The sequence below is a fragment of the Macrosteles quadrilineatus genome, unplaced genomic scaffold (genome assembly GCF_028750875.1).
Source record: "Macrosteles quadrilineatus isolate MER2022 unplaced genomic scaffold, UCM_ALF_1.0 Scaffold_4__1_contigs__length_99947679, whole genome shotgun sequence".
Classification (NCBI taxonomy): Eukaryota; Metazoa; Arthropoda; class Insecta; order Hemiptera; family Cicadellidae; genus Macrosteles; species Macrosteles quadrilineatus.
The window spans coordinates 29,859,939-29,881,397 of NW_026542597.1; the positions used below are offsets into that span (position 1 = coordinate 29,859,939).

The following is a 21,459-nucleotide window of genomic DNA, read 5'->3' on the forward strand; positions in this document are numbered from 1 at the left end:
GATTAGAATGTGTTTTTTTCTTATTTGTCTACTAATTGTCATCACAGCTTTACTTCCAGTTCAGAAGTAGGCTTACCAAAGACTTACAATCCAATTGAAGTCTTTATCATATTAATCGGTTAATCCTAAGCTGATGTACTGAGCTCTGGAGGAGCGTTACATTGTTTACAAAATAATTTTTAATCAGAAAACCGTTTAAATAATTTATTCAAGAATAAAATACTCTTGATAAATAATATTTATCAAGAATTTTAATCCCTATTAGACAAAAACAAAGGTTAATCTAATATAATGGTGCTGTGATGTTTTCAAAACTCTATAAGTAGCAACTCTTCTGATTAAAAAGGCTTGATTCACCAAATCAACTCGTCTGGACATCACAGTTATTGGTAAAAATAGAATTTTTTTGTAAATAATATTAACGTATAATTGCTATATGTTTATTATCAGCCATTAATATTCAAAATATTGACCAAGCAAAACAAAAAGAAAGAAATACATCAACTCTTAAAGCTCAGAAAAGACGAGAAATTGGGAAACAGCTCCACAGGAATGTCCCCATCCATTACTATGGATCAATACAGGCTGAACTCCCCTTCTCAAAAAACTACCCCTAAAAAATCCATATCTGGCGCGGAGGGTAGGAAGTGATAAATATTGTTGCTATGGACACGGGGCGGGGCGGCGGTGCTAAAAAATGACGGCTTCGGGGAAAAATCGGGGGAGAAAAGTGATCGCGAGTCGGTTTGTACCTGTATAAAACATCAGGTGTTTGGCTTCTTTGTTAACCTTTGGTGTCAAGGTTGATGCATCAGCAGTTTGGAATCCTTTTAAATGTTTGGCATAAAACAAATTTGTCATGTTTTTTCCGGCTGATAGGGTAACGATTTTCAACTCACATTAATGTGCGTTTTTAATTTATGTGCATTCAAATTGATTGGCTTATTAGTTTATAATTATAGAAACTAGCTTTGCTCTGATTTTATTTATTTAAATAGTATTTTTATTGCCACAAATACTTAGATAAAGAAACCGATATTTGGCACTTAACGCTAGTTTTATAGACTTGTGGAAACATAATAATGGGTGCAATGTTTCACTCTTGAGTTTCTTTATTTTTAAATTGTTCTATGATTTGATATTCCTATAATGCGTAACTTCAATGAGCATAACATCATCAGGATTTTGTAATTGTGCTCATAATTAATTTAACTTCTTATTAATTGATTTGTAAAAGGTTCTGTGACAAAATAAGCTGGCGGTAACCTCGTGCTAAAACATTTACACAAATATGTTTTTTATTTACTTAGTTTACTTTTTTAAACACAGTAAACTGCGTGCAAATTGAAATAGTTTTATGGTTGTCCCACTTATAATATAACATTAATATTCATCCTCTTTGGTTGGATGACAACATATATTTCTTACTTCCTTTTGAGCATGAGTAATGCATTTTCGATTTTACAAATCCTAAACCACTTCCAACAGATCGATGATCTTGTCAACAATTAATGATCTTGACGTGCTATAAGTGGTCATTACCTAAAATAGTATCAGAAACGGGAGGGGTAAAATAAATACTAATAATTCTACCGTTACTACTTTCACACAAAAATACCCCAGCTATCAGAGTCCGTTATAACATTAAGGGTTTTATAGGAATGGGGGCGAGGGAAAGTTACTGGTTGTTATTTCGGAAGTTTCTAGTGTTATTTCGCAGTTTTGACATCTAGTACGCATGTATTCCTTGAATTCTTTACTCACCCGGATCTTGAATTGGGAAATTCAGTTTTGTGCAATGAGCACTGTATAGGAGGGACGCGCTTCATTCATGATTACATGTTTTGGAGTTGGTCAATTTGTTGAATGTTGATCTAATACTTTTCAATTTCTTACATTTTAAATTAACAACTATTTTTATAATAATGTGGAAATAAACTTCTAATCGTTACAAAATTAAACCACATTATTTGAGGTTATACAAAGTCGTCATCAATGTTTGCATAGTCTTTTGTTTACAACTTAAAATATCGTGTGATTAGCAGAGTTTACATAGTTTACTAATACAATTACGCAGTAACACCTTGGGGTTGAATAGTCTATGGTATTACTTACCTCTCGACTTATTTGAAAGCAATCCTCCCATCACCTTCCTCGACTCTTGCACCACGAAATCAGGAACACCTTCTACCATATTGCTTTGTAATTTATGTGTTTCAAATAGTAAACAGCATTAATAATGTACCATAAACCAATTTCGAGGTTAGCAAAACAAAAAAAATATCATGTGTTTTTCTGCTTTTGTTGAAGTTACACGAAAACAACAATCTTTCGGACGATTTAGAGAACTAAAAATGGATCTTTACCGGACAGTATGATGAAAATCATTTTAGAGCACTAGTACATGAACGGTTTTTATCCACATGCTTACATATTTTTTTATTAACATGGCTCTTTAAGTGTTGCAAACTCTAAACCATAAAAGAATCTCCCTTTGCAGAAGACGTCCTGCGGAATGTTCTTCATTCATACAATAGCATGTTTTTTTGTTTTTAAGGTTTCTTCAACTTTACGCTTTCTAGATTTTAAATGGAAATCCATTTAGTTAATAAGTAAAAAGGATGTCTTTCATTTATATGCTTATAAAGTATTTTGGCGCATTTATATGACTTTTTAATTTTTTTTATATTCCACGTCGTAAATAGATCTCCGTTTAAAAGAAGAAGAACTAAAAAAATATATGCATTTTAGACAAACATGAATTTGAATTAGAGAATTTGACACATTTTTGGAAACATGAAACACACAAGTTAAATATCATTCGGACTTTACAATTGGAGAAGAATCTTAAGTATCTTAAAGTCAATGCTCGCTTACATCTGAGCTTCGACCGAAAGGTTCAGTTCCTACAGTAGAGGAATATAACCCAGAGGTATATATCGTTTTGGGGTCTATAAACACACCAGAAAATGGACCAGGAGCAGAATCCCCCATCTTTCGCTTGCTCCAGCCATCGCTCCAAACTATCAGATAGATGACAATTATTGCCTGTGGGTCCAGAATCGATCTCGATTGGAATCGAGCCGGTGACCTTCAGATTTAAGGCATGCATTATAAACTCTTGGCTACCCAGAATGCCAAAATGTAGGTCTAGGTCTCGATATACCCAACCTTTAACCTAGAAGTCCCACCCCCTAGAGGAATATAACAGAGAGGTAAATCTCGTTTTGGTGTCTAAAAATACACCAGACAAATGTATCGGGGACTCCTTGAGCCACTGCTCCAAGAGCTCATCCCCAGACACATGCTAAAGGGTAGGTCGAGGTCTCAATATGTCAAAATGTGTCTATTTTTTACCCCTCTTCCTGGGGCGCGACCCCGCTGGACGGAAGTGAAGCGGACGCATCTGCTCAACTTTCAAGGATTCCGATCGTGCTTCCTTGCAGACAAGGATGGGATGGTTCTAGTTTGCAGGGTTTAATTGAGGAGCTTGACGAAAATTAGTCGATTGCATGAGGTACGGGTGGCGTCGTGCTGTAATCCAACTACTAGGAGGTTACGAATTGTGGGTATTTATAGGCATGCACTGTGGATGCGATACACCCTGGTGTGGATTAACGTCCGCACGAGTGAGTACTACGACTATCCGCAGTACTATCCTGAAAATTAGACCAATTCGTATATACCAAGGCAACAATTTGGCTCGGATTTGACGGCAAATTCGGACTGACGAATTTGACGTTGCCAGCTAATGGCAACTAAGGGACCTACAGTATAGTGGAAACTATACTGTAGGTCCCTTAGTTGCCATTAGCTGTATGGGGTATTAATTAACAGCGGTGTCTAAGGAATAAGTCGGCCTTAGTCACTAACAAGACTACAAGATCGTGCCACTCATCCTACACTCATGACTCCATAACATGGCTTAAAATACCTACTTTGTATGGTTGCCATTTCATTGAAAAGTATTAAATATGAATCTTGCATGGTAACCGATTGTTTTAACTTGGAGTAAACAGCATAGATCAAACATACTTGATATACTACCTTATTTTCATTTTTCATCCTTAGAGATCATCTGAAGACGATTAACGTTAGTTCTGTAAGATAAGGATACATCAGGGTACACTCCAGCTTGAAGGTTGAAAGGCTCATACAAACAGGCTTTTAATTTTACAATAAGATAGGTTGTTTTTTGTCTACTATTATAAGTGAAAGCAAGTAATTGCGATTATTGAGAGGATCAAAAGAGTAAAGTTGAAAACCGTTTATTCTGCACTCTTTTGGATAGTTATATCACGAATTTAAGATTAACTACTTAAAGATTCATCACGCTAATGGATCATTGAACTGGAGAAGAGAAGAGGGGTAGACAGCTTACAACACAAATACGTTTTTATAACCCCGGACAAGCCAAGATTGCTAAGTATTTAAAATACTTAAGAATACATTTTTATATAACAAATGTTGCATGGCTTTTAACAGAGGGCTTAACACTAAGAAAGCCCTCCTGACCTGAGATAACATTTCTTTTACTTTATCTCCCTATGGAGAAAGTAATGTTTTCGTCAAAATTTTCAAGTTTGGGTTGGGGGTGGATGTAACTGTTTTAGGTCCCCCTGAACACAAAAAAGGGATTTTCGAAGTGATGTCGGTATTCGTCTGTACCGAGCTTTCTTGGTTAAAAAAATTGTAATTTATGTCTAGCCCGATATAAAAACAATAATCAGGTATTTTCTTCGGATTTCCATCAATTTTGTTTGTATAAGATCAGTCTGCATACGATCCGATGCCAGAAAGAAGTCTTAAAATATTCATACAGTAATCTATCTGCACGAATAAAGCAGCCATTTCTTACAAAAAAGGAGAATCTGGCTTAAAAAAGGCTAAACCGTTTCGACTTCAATGCTTCTTACATACAAGAATGAATTCACAACTTTGTTAACTCAGTAAAGACCTGTCTCATTTATCATGTCTAAAACATTCTAAGCCATTAAATCTAAAAAATAAGTCCGTTCTTAACTCGGTTTTTGTCGAAGTTTAACATTTGTAAGCCTCCAGATGTCCAAGCCCAAAGACACCCCCGCCGTCGTTTTGGCGCTCTTTTTTACTTTACCCGCCATAAATTAGGCCAAGAGGGGTGGTGATAGTTCGAAACAGCCACCGGACATCTATTGTGAATGCTTTAGCGTAAAAAATAGCTCGACAGTGGACGCGGTTGGCACATTTCTTGGTTGAGCCACCAAGGTTGGCGTTTCGGTGTTCTACTGTTGATCTACCCTTATTGTTCAAGGAGCTTCACGGCTGTTAAAAACCTTTTCAACCCTTGTTTCTTCAAAACTGACCAATCTTTTCCCACAAGGCTCTTGGGTCTGGAGAAATTGAATAATTAAGATCTTTCTTATGCTAAATTTAAGTTGACAGCTTAGTTTATGATCGAGTGTAAAATATTTTGTATTTGTGATCATTTAAACTAGTCAAAGAACACGATAATGATAATGCATACATATTTCCCCTGTCGTTTTTCCACAAAGGATCTGTCCAAACCACAATAGTGATAGGTAAGAAAGCTGTGTTAGTAATTGAAAAATGCATGTACTTTATATATTGATTAAATGTCATCTGGAAACTTTTTAATGGGATATTAACATAGAGTTACTCTACCTTTAACAAAAAATAAATTTATAAAGACATAATGATCAAGGCAGAATCGGGTCAGTTTTGAACCCTCAGGAAGCTCCTGGGGTTTTTAGCACAGAAAACATACTACCTACTATTACCTAGTAGGTAATAGTAGTATGTTTTCTGTTTTATTAGAACTGAATTCTGTATGAATTGAACTGAAGATAACCGATAAAAATTTATTTTAAGGTAAAGAACAAGATAACCGTTTTTGAGACACAATATCACAATAATTATAAGAGTATAAATTATGTGAATAATCCTACAAAAATCCCACTCCAGTCAGAAAAGGAAATGTCAGATATTATATATAAAACAACAAATACAGTAGCTGTATTTGTTGTCCTCCAAAATATTTAAAGACCACCGATGGAATTATGGCAAAAATTATATTCTATTAAATTATGAAGGGAATTGAACACTGAAATTTGAAAGCTCTAGTAACTCTATATAACATTATTGTAATATTCAATGGTATTAGTGGCCAGACCATCCCTGACCCAGGTCCAGCTGCTGTCCAGTTCTCGTTTTTTGTGAAATCCGTTCGAAAATTAGGTCGCAGGGACAGAGCTCCTACCCTTGCCACAAAACACGAAGGAATGTCGACAAAGAAGTGACCCTTCATTCATCCCGCTTCGTGGAACTACTGCAGAAACCTTGGCGGCATTGGGCCATCTTGGATCTTGGCAAAAAAACACTGGTGCGAAGAGAAATAACATTTTTTAATTTATGACTTTGGCATTACATTACTTACTCATTTTGATAGGTAAAGGTGAGACGTGAAATCAAAGTCTTTTCCATCTTCATTGTTATTTATTCTTTCGTTGGTCTGTGCAAATATATTTTGTATCATATAATAGGAGGTTACTTTATTATGTGAATCGCTTGCCATCTTCGTAGATTCGTAGATTTACGCTTTTAAGTATTGACCGGTTTGTTTTATTCATATGAATTTTACATCCTAATTTAGCAATATTACTAAACTATTGCATTTCATTTACATATTTTTGACTGCATTAAGTTTACTCACAATGATTTGCTTACATGGACAGTTTGGCCCTCCTTCGAAGACATAACCAATAAACATTTACGTACTTTTTAGTTTAGTACATTAACAAGTTCACATAGTACATTATCTTTGTATGCAGGAGATTTGTGATTATAAGCTTTGAAGCCTAGTTTACAGTTTATTCGTTTTGCACACAGTATAATTATACGACATTTTGCCTTGAATTCTACATTTTAAATTTTAGTACCCAACAAACACAATTAGTGCTCAAAAAATTACCATACATACCCTGTATTTTTGTAAAGATCACACAGCAAAAACAAACCCTTTCGGGTGCTTTTGGTTTTCCCCTGGATCCCACCAGGGTCAAGGCAAAGAAGGATTACCTGGAAACTGTAAAAACAGCGTAGAAGAAAGGATCCGTTTTTCTGCCCTACCCGTTGAATATTTGAATACACAAAACACGGCCAAGGACTAAAAGGCAAATGAAACAGGAGATTTACAACCCTCGAAGAGTTGGCCATTTGTCTGCATTTTACCATGAATTTTATCCTTGTTTTCCTGTCCACGAGACGTTGACTTGTCGGCTGTTTTGTCCCAAGGAGCTTAACTTCTGCTTGGATGACCACGAGGGTGATTTAAACTACGTACTACGAACTACGTGAAAAGGTTTGCTACGTTTTCTGATATGAGTTACTATGTTTTTGAGTTGACAGGCTAAAAATATGATTGGATCAGGGAATCAAAATTCGGAATACCTAGGAGGCCTAAAGAATAATCGGTCAAAAATAAAAACTTTTTGGGTGATAATGTGCATTTGATGCTTGATTCAATTAGGCCTACTTATTCATTTAAATAGCTAATATCAGGTCAAAAAAATTAATCATACTAAAAAGTTTCGTTTGAAAATTGAAATAAACAGTACTATGTGAGGATTTTAAGGGGCTGTTTAAGCTTAATATTTAACAAATGCATCATCACATTCAACTCAAGGTTCGTTAGTAACCCAAATTTACTAGTGAGCATATTTTGAAGATGTAGAATAAGGAAGTATATACAATTAATTGTAACAATACATTCTTAACTAGATAATTGATTTCCATTAGATTAAAGACCGAAACACATAATAAAATTACAGGATTATTAACATTCTACTTGGAAACAAGTAATTATCTTGCTATCTTGATAGGACAAATTGATTCATTTAGATAAGGGACAATGAACAATACATACTACTTAGTACATACTACAGACCAGCCGTTGCCGACTATTTATCGTTCATTCAGTTAATTTACGATAAACTGATTCGGTTTCTTCTTATAAAACTATTTAAGTATTTTATACTGTATACGAAAATAGCCCAAATTCAAATGTTTATTGGTGTAACATTATACTGATGGAATGTTCAACGAAGAATTCACTTTTGAACTAGCTGTAGTATACCAAATTTACAACATACCAAAACGAACCAATATTTTTTTTTAAATCCAAACCGAACCAAAGTGGTTTTAATAAATATGTGAGCATAGATAGGAGTACTGAAACCTAAAAATCCTGACTTCATTATGAGCTTTGAATGCGATCCATCTATGTTTCAATATGGATAATATTATATCTCGACTTTGAAACTCACATCAATGTTAGCACGTGGCCACGAATATTAGAACAGAAACGGTATGGATCATAGGCATAAACAAATGACGTCAATATCCTGAATGTCTATACTAATAGCCGTTCGATCTGGTTCAGAGTTTTTTTGGCTGTTTCTTTTGAATGTTAATTAGAAATTTGTTAACTTTCAGGTGATGTAATTTGTTTATGTTTATGATTCACAGCATTTCTGTTCTAATATTATTCTAGCATCAAGCTAAAGGGTTCACGTACATTTTGTACCACCATAGATAAAACACAACCCGTTTTATCCATGGTACCACCTAGGGTTCACATCTATGTATTACTGTACCACCAAAAAGGAGAGACTACAGAAGCAATCAGATGTCACTCTTTTATTTTATGAATAACCAAAAACCGAAACGTGCAAAGTTCCGATGGGAAATGCCAGCTTATTATGATAAATTGGTCTGGCAAAGGTTAGAAAAAGGTGTGAAGATGGTTAATTTGGAGGTCTCGCAGGATTTCCTGATCCTGATTAGCCCGTGATGAATGGAGAAGATGTCTGATGACGTCACGGACCCAGAGGTCGTTATGTTGAGGTCATTTATAACCACACACGTGGTGCAAGTATAAATGTTATCAACTACCACGTGAGGGTTATTGGTCCAAAATAGCTTTACAAATAATACAATAGCTACATATAATTACATAATTGTGATAAACGTAATTGGGCCTGGTCGTATTAATTAGTCTTATGGACAACTTATTTCAATTAGGACTTAGAACATTTTCGTCTTTGATAAATATATGAAAGAGCTAGGGGTTGCTTTAAAACAGTGTTTAGTGAATTTTTACTTTGAAAGGCACAGCGTGGGGTAAAATAAACTCAAGGTTTTTAATGGTAATATTACGAGTTAGAATGATGTTTTATACGGCAAACTGTTAATTCGAATGGTAAATTAGATTTCTAGCTGTCTTTAAAATACCAAAACGGTTAAGTGTGGTAAAAATAGTCTTTAAAATGGTAAAGTGACACATGAAATAACATACTATAACTGTAAAATGTGGGATAATATATGATTGACTATGTTAAATTGTGTTTCAAAGCTGTAAAATGTAGGATAATATGTAATTAAAAATAATCAAAATTGGATTAAAATGGCAAATAATAAGATAAAAGTGATTTAAATTGGCAAATTGCCGTGTACATTTGTTTGAAGTGTAAAGAGTGTGGTACAACGGGTTTAAATGTTTAAAAATTTTAATGTAAAAATAAAAATTAATTTAGAAAATGTAAGTATCGAATAGATTGGAGTTCGGCGTTTATAATGGATAAGTGTGATATAAAATGGAGTTTGAAATGGCAAACAGTGGAATAAAACATTATTTCAAAGTGAAATGTCGAGTGAAATTCAAAATACAGAACATAAATGCAATAACACGTGATTTTAATTGTTAAAGTGCTAACCAAATTGATTTAAATTAGTGAACGTGAGTAACAGTTCTATTTAAATTGTAATATCACAAGCTAATATGGGAATTAACAGCGTCTTTAAAAGTGTCAGTTAAAACGTTCTGAGATAACGCCTTACTTTGCAATTGCTCGAATTCGAGCAACAGGTGCACTAGTGTTATTTAAAACTGTGTAAAGTGGGACGAACTGAATCTCAAACAATACGTTGTTGGATAAAACATAACTTTTTACGCTTTTAGAAATAGCTTGGTGTACAGAAACTCTGAAAGTAATACGTATTATTACCCCGAGGCAGGGAAAGTACAAGGGTCATTGACCGAGTAAACCGAGGATAGAAATGTTGCAGGTTTTACTATATTTAAACACCAAGTTTTCCTAAATCACACGAATCAATGAGTAAGAAGCTTTCACGTGCGAAAAATACACTTAAGTAACAGAAACTGTCACTTAGATAAGGGGAAAGATTTTGTAAAAGTTGGTTTAGGACATCTATTTTCCTAGTGTAAGTTGACATTCCTGAATGTTTAAGCAAGAAATATAATTGATTGAGAAATAATTATTGTAATAATAATAATTGTGTTATAATTTCAGACGTATAAAAAGTTTCGATTCAAAGAGGAATAGAAGTTATATAAAGACCCCAAGATATTTCTGTTGTAGCAATAATTTTCACAGTCAGTAAAATTTGTGTTATAAGTGTTACAAACATGATTATTAAAACACTTTAAGTGGGAATGTTGTCGTTCCTTTTAAGACTTAACATTCATACTTAATTTTAATTAGTAAATTGTTCAATAAAAAAAAAAACCAGTATGGTGGTTTGAAAGTTGACCAATCCAGATATAATTTTTACAACTTCTCGTCTATAGCTTGGTAATAACTCCAAGCATTTTCTGCAACGATATTTTACAGACAAAACTCCCGTTTTACAATGATAATTGATTAGGTTAATGCATTTTCAGTGGGGAAAAATCATGAAATTCCCCCTAAAGAAATAGTATCACCTATAACGTTACTGCAATAAGCTTTTCCCCACACCTTTACTGGCAAACCCACCCCCTATCAACCCCTGTCGGACAGCCATCTCGTCAAGCCGGCGTGAAGGTGGTCCATCATTTACTTGGGGAGGCGATTGATCGAGTCGCAGGATACATAAAACATGTACTGTCGGGGAGAAAATGACCCTTCAGGGGGAAGAAATAAGGCTTCCCAATGTATTTGGAGACGGGACAACTTCGCGAGTGCTGGCGTTGCGGGTTTCGTTTCTTCAGAAGAAATTAATGGACAAAGAAAGTATACTAGGCTGTAGTTCATTAACAGACGGAATAAGTGAACGAGGGTTTTCCTGACTACAAAATTTTACAGCACACCCACTTATGAATTCAATTTAAAATTAATTGTTGGTTGGAAAAACTAATTACATATGCATAAGGCGACCCTGCTAGACTTTACAACTTTGAACTTGGTCATGAATGTTTATTTATTGTCAATCACCAATCGCTATGAGATATACGAAAGTATCCAGACCAAGTGGTTCGGAAACCACCATAAGTTGTCTCTCCTAAATAAGGGGGTTTGAAATTAGTGACACCGGTCTGAAAAAGATATTTCTCGCAGGAGAGCGGCCCTTCTTGTTGTCCACGTGAGTAGTAAATTGTACGCATGTAATTCAAATACTTTCAAAGGAAAGCTGTACGAATCCCTTAAACCTTTGTGGATATGTCGAAATTTGAACCCGAATACTGAGATGGAAACTCACCCAAAGAGGTTAGTTAAATCTAGTTACATTAGTGATGGTCTAGGATAAGGTAATTTTGATTTCATTTGGAGCTAAGAAACACAGGTTTGAAACACTCCATTGGTGATGGTTTATCAGACACATAACCACTCGATACCTAGGGGGCTATAAAATTAACAGGGGACGTCGCGGTGTCTGGGGGGTCGTAGGCTTATCTCGGGGGCGGCGCGGCGCTGTCGTGATACCCGCTATAACACTTAGACCCGCCACCCCCGCCCCCACCCCCACCACCACCACCGAGGGTAGTGACGTCACAAAGTAAATTATAGGTATACGTGAAAAATCTCGTCATCTTGCTACCAGACATAAATAGCAGGAAGTTTTATTTGTGTTTTAAGGCATAGTCACCTTTTGGACTTAAAAACCATACAGGTTTAGAATAAAAGTGTGTGTTCTACTCTATAGTAATAATTCTGAAAATGTATATTTATAAAACATTTTTAAGTGGTGTTTTAGCCTGAATTTACTATAAGAACCATCATCACAACCACAACATCACAACATCAAAATTGCATGCGAATCGCGAATATCCTTTGCGCTACTTTGGTGGGTTTTAATGAGAAGAGTGGTGAGCTTGAGACCGTTTTAGAGAATTTCACATATAGGGCAGGCATTACTGTTGGTTTCATTGTTTTTTTAAAACGTTTTATTAGCTCGCTTTCTTGTCTGGTACAAATTTTGCAATCAATTTTATACTAACTTCCCGATGAGCTAGAGACTTGAAACTTGAAATATAGCTCACAAATAGAAGACAATGCAATATTATATAATTTGATTTTCATATTTCCCTTGGGCTACGCCCCTTGGGCTTGTTTTTATTCTTATTTATGACCTACAAAACATGACATTTTCCAATTAATTTCTAAACCATTTTTAAGAGCATAAAAACAAAGAATTTAGTACGGTACCATCTTGAAGTGTATTTGTAGCAGCAAACTCTCCCTGCAGCAGCAAACCTAAGTACTCACTCACCTGATTTTATATAATAGATAGCGTTTTAGGAAAGTTGCTTTACACCAAACTGGATTTTATGACAATCTCCCTTAAAGTAGACTAATTAGTTTCAACGAAATAATTGTAGGTACCAATAACAATTGTAAAAGCCGATTAAAATTTTAAGTCTTTCATTTGTTCTTTTAGAATCACAATACCTTGTAGGATACGATTTGAATACATATGTTTACAACATTTTACTATAATTACTACACTTTGGCAGTGGCATGCTCTTTGGCACAAGACATGCTCACGATTTTGAGGATCCTTCTAAAGAAACTGGACATTACGTCCCATAAGTTGGATTAACTATAATATCCCATTAACTGGAGATGACCAGCTGTAACCATTGTTTTACCATAGACTAACCATGGTTTTACTCAAATTTAACATCCATGAACAAGTTTCTCACAGAGCGTTTTAATGCAAATCAGCTGTTTCCTTCCTTAGTTTTCAATAGTATCACAGGTGATATTAAAAAGAGATTCTATAATTTTCCAAATGTTTTCAATTAAATTTCGCTTGGCTAATGTTCGTTTATACAACACTATTCGTTTTATCAATACAAATTTTCAGTTTTAACATTGGTATGTAAAGTGTAATTCAATACTTATTAAAATCTTCTACATAAATAATTATTCTACTACTAACTGCATTGTAAAAATACAAAATAGGCCTAATTCAATTATGTATACAAAAACTTTTATAAAAAAATTGTTTATTAATCTACAACCTCGTTTCTTCGCTGGAGTACATTTTCCTCGCAGTTTTCCCTTTTATATAAAAGTTGCTGGAAGTTTTAAGCTTCCCCTTGCTCCACGACCCCTCTACTTATGACCAGACCACCCTCCCGCAAGACTGCTGATCGATTCTTGTCCCCAAATAACGATAATAAAAAACCTCCCCAATCGCCATTGCCCCCCCTACTTCGCTTTTAATTAAAATGGGCGTCGTTGAATAATACATGTCCAGATTCGGTGGTTTTACCTCCCACAGTAAAGTTCTTTCCTGTAATTTTCTCTAATCTGGAAAAAGGTTGTTTCGCGCATGTGTTCAAAATATTTTAGTTGATGCTTGGTGCTATTCGATTATTTTTTAAAATTTTTTTGGGAAATGACCAAGTTCTCTAGTAAAGGGCTCAAACTTTAGCGAAATCTCCAAATTACCCAGTAATTGAAGCATAAATTTAACATACTTTCTTAAATATTCATCCACCATACGTGTAGTAACAGAAGACAATAACTCCGCACGTGGTTTCGTCGAAATGTAAAGGACGTTTCGTTGTTTACTATTAAATGTTAGGGTAGTTAAAAATAAATATTTTAATAGCTTCTACTTATTAAGTTTTAAATATCTATAATATTATAGCCTATCTACATCACTATTAATATTGCGTAGATAGGCACATTATTAAGGCGTATTTCAACTGAAAATAAATAACAACAAGTGTGGGTGTGCAATTGTAAAACGTCCTTTGTCTCTGACGTAATAATATCAGTTATTGTTTTAGCCAGGATAATTATTTGAGCTGAATGATCATGGATTGCTGGGTCTAGCTTCGAACCATCTACTTATACTAATGATTACATTGACGATCTTCAAATTGTTTGGTTATGACTGTGACCTCTCCGGCATTCAGCTATTGACTACCGTACTTAAGTTGATATTTTAACTAAAAAATAATAATCACAATTTTAAAATTTGCTTTAAGTTTACCAAGTAAAGTCAATTAATTGAAGCGTGCCACAAATAAACCCTCAAAAAATTAATGAAGGTAAAAATAGTTGGGAAATATCCGCATTAGGCTCAGGGTCATCGACTTCCAGGAGCTTATTAGCAAAATTTGTCCTTTCAAGCTTAAAACTCATTCCGGAAGTGTTATTAATGGTCAGGTATAACATGTGTTGGCGAAGATACAATCCCCTGGTTCAGTGACAGCTGGAATGTCAACAATGATCTTAAATCAGCTGATTGCATGTCAGCTGACGCCATTCAGTTCGTCTACCTCGTGATCCCTTGCGTAATGGAGCGTAACAAAACAATGGCGAATGAACCCCAAAGTATTGAAAATTTAAGTCTTCTTAAGTCTCTAAAACTTAAGTCTACTCAGTGTGTTTTCTAAAATGAAAAGTATGCAACAGTTCTGTAGTTTAGCACCAAATCGAGTAGGCTAACATTTGTAGATTATAGTGTGTGTTATTATTTAGTTAATGAATAAAGTTAGTTAGTGGTTCTAAGAGATTGAACTATGTTGTCTATTGTTTCAGGGATTTAACTTTAAGTGTTAAGACGTACACTGTAATGTGATGTCAATAAGTACAAGTATTGTGGATTCATATGCATAAGCAAAACATTAGTCAAATATAAGTTCATACTATGAAATATTTTATTATTACCAGTCTTTCTGAATATGATGTAACATTTTAAATTTTGATGGTTACAATAATTATTTATTTACAGGGAATAATCAAACGGAAAATAACCGTCTTCAGGTAATTTTTCTGCACTCGTCATTTATACCGTATCTTAAACGTTATCAACTGTAGTATTTATTTGAACATTTGGAATAGAACCTACTTATTGATAATCTCATTAAACTTGGTAGTTTTATGTTGTTCTCTGTAGGAATACATGTTTTTACTACTGTTCCCATAGCATGAGAAGTGAATGTTTAGAATCACTGTCCGTACTTGCTCAGAACAGAACATTCCAGTGTGCTAGTAAGGGAAGATCAAGATTTTATTTTGAAATAATTAGGTTTTGACTAAAAGGTTAGAAAGCAGTGTTGCTAAAAATCTTTATATTAGACAAGCATGTTTCTTGAAAACCTTTTTCCTCAGCTCGTGGGCTTCGCAGGGAAAATCTATGCATAGTGTTAGAAAGAAATTTTCATGTAGATGCTCAGAATCCCTTTATAAATTAAAATAGGCTCAAAAATAAGCAAAAAAATGAATTTAAAATTTAAAAAGATAACAAGACCTTAAGGGTTGTCATGCTGGCGACGACAAACAGAAAATCAAAGCAAATGGAAGAAATTCCAATCACATGTTTTATTTACTGCGTGGGGTGAAAATAGAGAAGTCCGTAGATTACATATTTTTGGTCGAGTTTTCGACCACTGGACGACCTCTAGTAGGCTATATATAGATTTACACAGCCAAACAGCCCGCCCAACCCAACCCTTAAAGTTATTGTTCCAACGATTTTTAATTTCGATGTTTCACCCTTAAAGGTAAACATCGCAATACTCTTTAAAGATCCATTTTTTTACCTGCCAATGTAATGGCCCCTCTCTAAATAGAGTTTTATACATTAAATAGAGTTTTATTTAATTAATAGGGTTTATTTTTTTATAATTCAACATCAAACAATTAGAGGTTTGTAAATTTTTCAACTGTTACGTATGTAGGTATATCGCCAGAGTTGTTCTTGCGGTTAAAAGTCTACGAAAAGTGGTTAAAGAGCGTGGGACTAATGTCCTGAAGGCCCTTCTGTGACTTTTTATCCCTTTGCCTGAGATTTTGTCTTATTTATTCTTTCTTTCCGTGTTATGGCCCGGGGTTTTCTGCCCCTTTCTTTTCTTTTGACTTATTTTCGCATGTTTCCGCACCTTTTGGGCATGATCCCTCAGCCTGATGTTATTTCTGATTCATAATGTCATTTTGGGTTTCGGCTTGGTTTTTCATTTTTGCGTTCTTCTTTTTCCGCATAGGCTCGCTTGTTGCCATGCCGTTCCTTTTGCCCCTTGATGTTGGTAGGGGCATTGGAGTGCTTAATATTTTATTTTGCGCCCTGCTGGGGCCCTGCACCTCCACCTCTGGCCACATTTTTATATTCAGTTAACACTTTTGCTTTCTCTCATAACCGCTAGGATACAAAATATGAGAAATTCGCTTAACTTGTTAAAATATGAAATTTTTTGGCAGCCCCATGTCATTACTTATAATACATAGGCTATGTTTGTAATATCCACTCTATGTCTGTGGCTTCATCGAACAGTGGTTTTTATTTTTCTATGATACTCTTTACATCATACTTCCATTCTTCTGTAAAGGTTGCATCTTTTGTAAAGGTTTTCCTGAGAAATTAAATTACACTTTTAATGCTTGTTATGTAGATCATTCCTATCAATACAGTACTTACATCTAGCTCCTCGTCCGAAGGGTTGAAAATTATCGGAATTATCGGGTGCATTCGTATCGCTGCTACTGAACGTAACTTCAGTCAAAATCGCTGGACGAGGAGGCGGGAGAGGGGCTTGGGGGTCGGTGCAGGGGTCGGTGTAGAGGGGTCTCGGGGCGTAGACCGCTGAAGAACAGGATCCCCTCCGAGGCGGAGCAGTCAGCAGCAATGAGGCACAAGAAAGGGTGGTCTCTGAAAATGTATTTTATTTCAATAAAGGCAACATTTGTATCGATTTATATTATCCTAGATTTAACTGAGATTGCTTGCAAGTACAGTTGTACCATAGTACATAATTAATCCAGTCGCCAATATAAATATTGTTACACAAGATTCTCACAAGATTCAGTTGTTCATGTTCATTAATGTTGTTTATATTATGGGTATAAAGAAACTATGAGTGCAAGGATGATTCGTATATGAAACACTTAAAAATATAAAGAGCAAGGGAGTACAATATACAAAAAAACTTTTGTTCCTAGAAACAAAATTATCGTAAAATCTTTACAAAAAAAGTATTTACAGTATTATTATCAGACAATAGGCTATAGCACCAAAATATAAAACTACCTCTCTTCTCTTTGTGGACTCAAGGACAGTAAAAGTATAAAGGAAGAAATCAAGTAATTATCTTTAATGAAACAACATAATTAAAATTTACAATATAATATTGATAACATCTTTACTCACCGAACAAAGTTAAAGACCATCATGAAACTCAAGTGGAAAATGAGAAAAAGTATTAAGGGGCCTAGATAAAACTTAGGATGGAAAAATGTACGAGTGGTTCTAAAAGTAGTAGAAAATACTCTTACCTGATGGTTGCTGTGGATTTTATTAAGTTTTTTCAGTACTTTTGTTGTTATATTGATCGCAATTTGGGAATAGAGAGCTATTATTGGCCACGTACACAGAAATTTGTTTTAGAAACGTAACTCTAAACCAAGTCCATCGTAACAGAAATTGTAATAAAACTCTACAAATAAACTCTGCAAAATTAAAATAAACCAGTGCTAAAAAGTTACAATTTTTGTTTATTATATTTCTCAACCCATTATTAAAACATATGAAAATTAACAAATAAAAACATATGTCTTTCCAAAGTGCAATAAAGTATTTTTTCAAAGATATATAAAGAGTACAACAAAGACCTAAAACAATTTCTTTGATTTTATGTTATTTAGAAATGCAGAAACTATTTACCAATCAAAATTAAGTTAGTAAATTAAATGAAATATTTTAAAGTATTAAAAATTTATATAAAAGGTGTTTTTGATTATGAACTTCTGACAAACTATGCCTGCATTTAACAAAAATGTCACTGATAAAATCGCTTAAAAATACGATAAAAACTATGCATAATACACGAATGATAGAACTAGACTCATGCTTGTAATCAATGGTTCAACAGGGGATAAATAAAGATTCAAAATTTAAATGTAAATCGAGATAATACTTTTTACAAAGTCTTTATTAAACACCACAATTGAAACCGTAAACACACGACACACGGATTAATAGGGAGCAAGAGGGGCACGAGCAATATAAAAACATGTTAAGAAGTAGTTTCATGGTGAAAAAAAACAACCCCTAACGTGCAACCCCTGAACTGGAGAGGTGCATAACAAATATGCGCAACAAGTGAGGGTAAAAAACACCCCGCGTGAAAAACCCGATGGGCGGGGTTAAAGAGCAACACGCTTATTATGCACCTGCGAAGGGTGAAGGGATAATAATAAACACGCGACCGTGTAAAAAACGCGGGAACAAGTGGGGTGTTTTGGCGGGTATTAGCCTACATTGGGCGAGGGGTGAGGCAATTTGGGATGAATTTTTTTTAATCTTTTTATAAATTGGTATAAACGGGTGCCAATGTATTTCAAGCTTTTGTGATTATAACAGAGGTGTATAGTCAGTGTTATAACGTAAGTTACTTGATTAGCACATTTAGTAACGTATAACCGACACTATCTGTAACGTCTTGTAACATAATTATCACATGAATGGAAATTTGTTACTTGATAATTACAGGATTCGTATTCACTACAATAAAAAATACTACAATTTGTGGTTGAATCTAATCACAATTAATAATAAAAAATAGTTTTAAAAAATATAAATTTTATCCTATGAACCTATCATTGAGAAAAGAAGAAATCATATTTTTGCAACTTCCTTCACTGTTCCTACCGTTCACCTACGTTTGTTATTTCTCCAAACATAGTGTTTTTAAGAGAAGCATTGTTTTAGATCGATCCGAGAATTTTCTTCTTTACAGGAAGCATTGAATATTAGACTAATATTAGGGATCTCATAAAATATATTTACGCCACACTACATTATTTTGACGAACTTCCCACGCAAGGATTTAGTCCAGAAAACAGCTGTTTGCCGCCAGCTTATTCAAATGGGGTTTCATTGCGTACTACTGTGCTGCAATGAGTTTTGCCGGACACCAATCAGCTGATTATACTGTATTTAGGTGGCAGTGAGTGGTTATAAACAAAAACATAACCTCTCTTAGAGGTTATGACTAGTGATTTTTAGTCCTTTAGTTGGTGGAAATATATAAGGATTTGTACGGATTTAGTAGTATGGCGTAAACTATCGTACGTAACTCGTCCAAAATGTGTGTACCGGACTCGTATGGTAATCCCGTACTCAACTTCGTCTCGCACGGGAACGACCACACTCGTCCGGTAAACACTTATTTTCAGGACTAGTAACGTAATATACTATTACCTACGACAGTTTTTTAAAGTAGCCGTTTCAGTCCAGTTCTTAGAATTGAAAAGTTTCACTTTACAGCTGTTTACTTTCATATCCGCATAGTTTCATTTCATATCCGCATAGTTTTCTCATATCCACACAGGTAAGGCCGGTATTACACTATCATAGTTCTATGACATATTATATTATCAAATATATGATAACTAGCTGAGTACCCGTCCTTCGTCCGGGGTAGATGTATGTTTAAATGGTGCTTTTTGAAATCTGAAATTAAAAACATTGTAAAATAAGTAAACTCAAGGGAGGTGAAAAAGTTTTAATATGAACATGTTAAAATAAAATATATATTTACAATACAGACTTATAAACAATGTTTACAGCTTTCCTATCTTTTGTGAAAATATACAGGTTTTTTCCACTAGAAACACGTGAGCAAGCAACGTATAATTGCCCATGGGAGAAACATTGTGTTTCCAAATAGAGGCCTGCAACCTGTAGAGTCTGTCCTTGTGCTTTATTTATCGTCATTGAAAAAGCAACCTTTAAGGGGAACTGAAGGCGCTTAAAATTGAAGGGTAGGTTTGCTGTTGTAATGGGAATCCTGGGAATGAGTACTTCTTCCCCCTTTGCAGAACCAGTTAAAATCTTAGCTTCTATGACATTTTCTTTTAATGATGTAATTAAAAGCCTAGTACCGTTACACAACCTAGGTGGCTCTAAGTTCCTAAGTAGTATTACTGGGATTCCTAATTGCAATTCAAGCTTGTGCGGGGGAATACCAGGCAGTTCCAAGGTGTTAAGAAACTCAACAGGGTAGTGTAGTGCTTGCTCCTCTTCTGTAATTGAATCAATGGACAAATAAGATTTAACTTCACCATGAATAATGTTCATAATTTTGCTGTTTATTTTGTTCACATCGTCATTTTTGGGGGCTAAAATTGCTCTGCAGGATAACCATTCAGGATCATAGTGGTTGTTTTGTAAGTCAGGAAACACACTTGCTATAAGCTCTTCCGCAGAAGCAACCATGTGACCAAAGTTTTCTGGGAAGGAAATCATCTTATGTTGGTCAGTTTTCATTCTACCTTCACCAATCTTGAGCAAATCACCTGAAAATTGTCTGGCATCACAGTCGTTATGGAGACTTACCCTCATATTTTGAACCAAGTGATACTGCTCAATATGACTCCATAGGACAGACTTTTTCAAACAGGAATTGATTTCATCTGCTGGAGTTCCACGTTGGATAACTGGTAGGGTTTGTCTAAAGTCCCCTGACAACAAAACAACTAAGCCCCCCATTAAATCTTGACTATTTCTGATGTCTTGAAGTGTTGCATTCAATGCTTCAAATGCTCGTTTGTGAGACATTGTACATTCATCCCACACCAGTAATGTACAACGTCGGAGGACTTCAGCTCGATCAGAGGTTTTGCTGATATTGCACTGTGTGGTTTCAGCAGTTGCTAGGTTAAGTGGTAGTTTCAATGCAGAATGTGCAGTTCTTCCACCAGGTAGAAGTGTTGAAGCAATGCCAGAGGATGCAATCGCAAGAGCAATGTGATTTTCTTTTCTCAGCTTAGCCAATATGAGAGTTATAAGAAAAGTTTTACCTGTTCCACCTGGAGCGTCTAGGAAGATAATTCCTCCTTTTCTACTCTCAATCCTCTCTAAAATTGTATCATATACCACTTGTTGCTCGGGTAGAAGTTTTGGTAACATCTCTTGTACTTGGAGCTGCATATCGTCGATGTTATATGCCATTTCTTTAGAAGTTCAGGGTTGATTCCATTCAATAAGTTTGGAGCGGGTAAGCCAAACGAACTTAAATCTTTCCCACTCATAGACTTCACCAGTTCTTGGATATTCGTTAGGGCCTCATTGTAAACTATGTCATTGTACTGAAGGTCAGGGACGACTTCCCTGTGTCGATGTAAGATATCATCAGACAAATCATTTCTGAATGATTCCCACAAA

The 21,459-nt window shown here is 35.0% G+C and overlaps 1 protein-coding gene across 1 annotated transcript; it reads right to left on the reverse strand.

The window, feature by feature from the left end:
- Positions 1-19,714: 19,714 nt before the first annotated feature.
- LOC128992826 (ATP-dependent DNA helicase PIF1-like) lies at positions 19,715-21,246 on the reverse strand. The gene has a single exon (XM_054416568.1). It carries the CDS (start codon positions 21,244-21,246, stop codon positions 19,831-19,833), a length of 1,416 nt encoding a protein of 471 aa, XP_054272543.1. The 3' UTR covers positions 19,715-19,830.
- Between the last annotated feature and the right edge of the window lie 213 nt (positions 21,247-21,459).

Excerpts from the sequence above, each read along its gene's own strand:
- LOC128992826 (XM_054416568.1), bottom strand. The coding sequence starts at position 21,246 with ATGGCATATAACATCGACGATATGCAGCTCCAAGTACAAGAGATGTTA.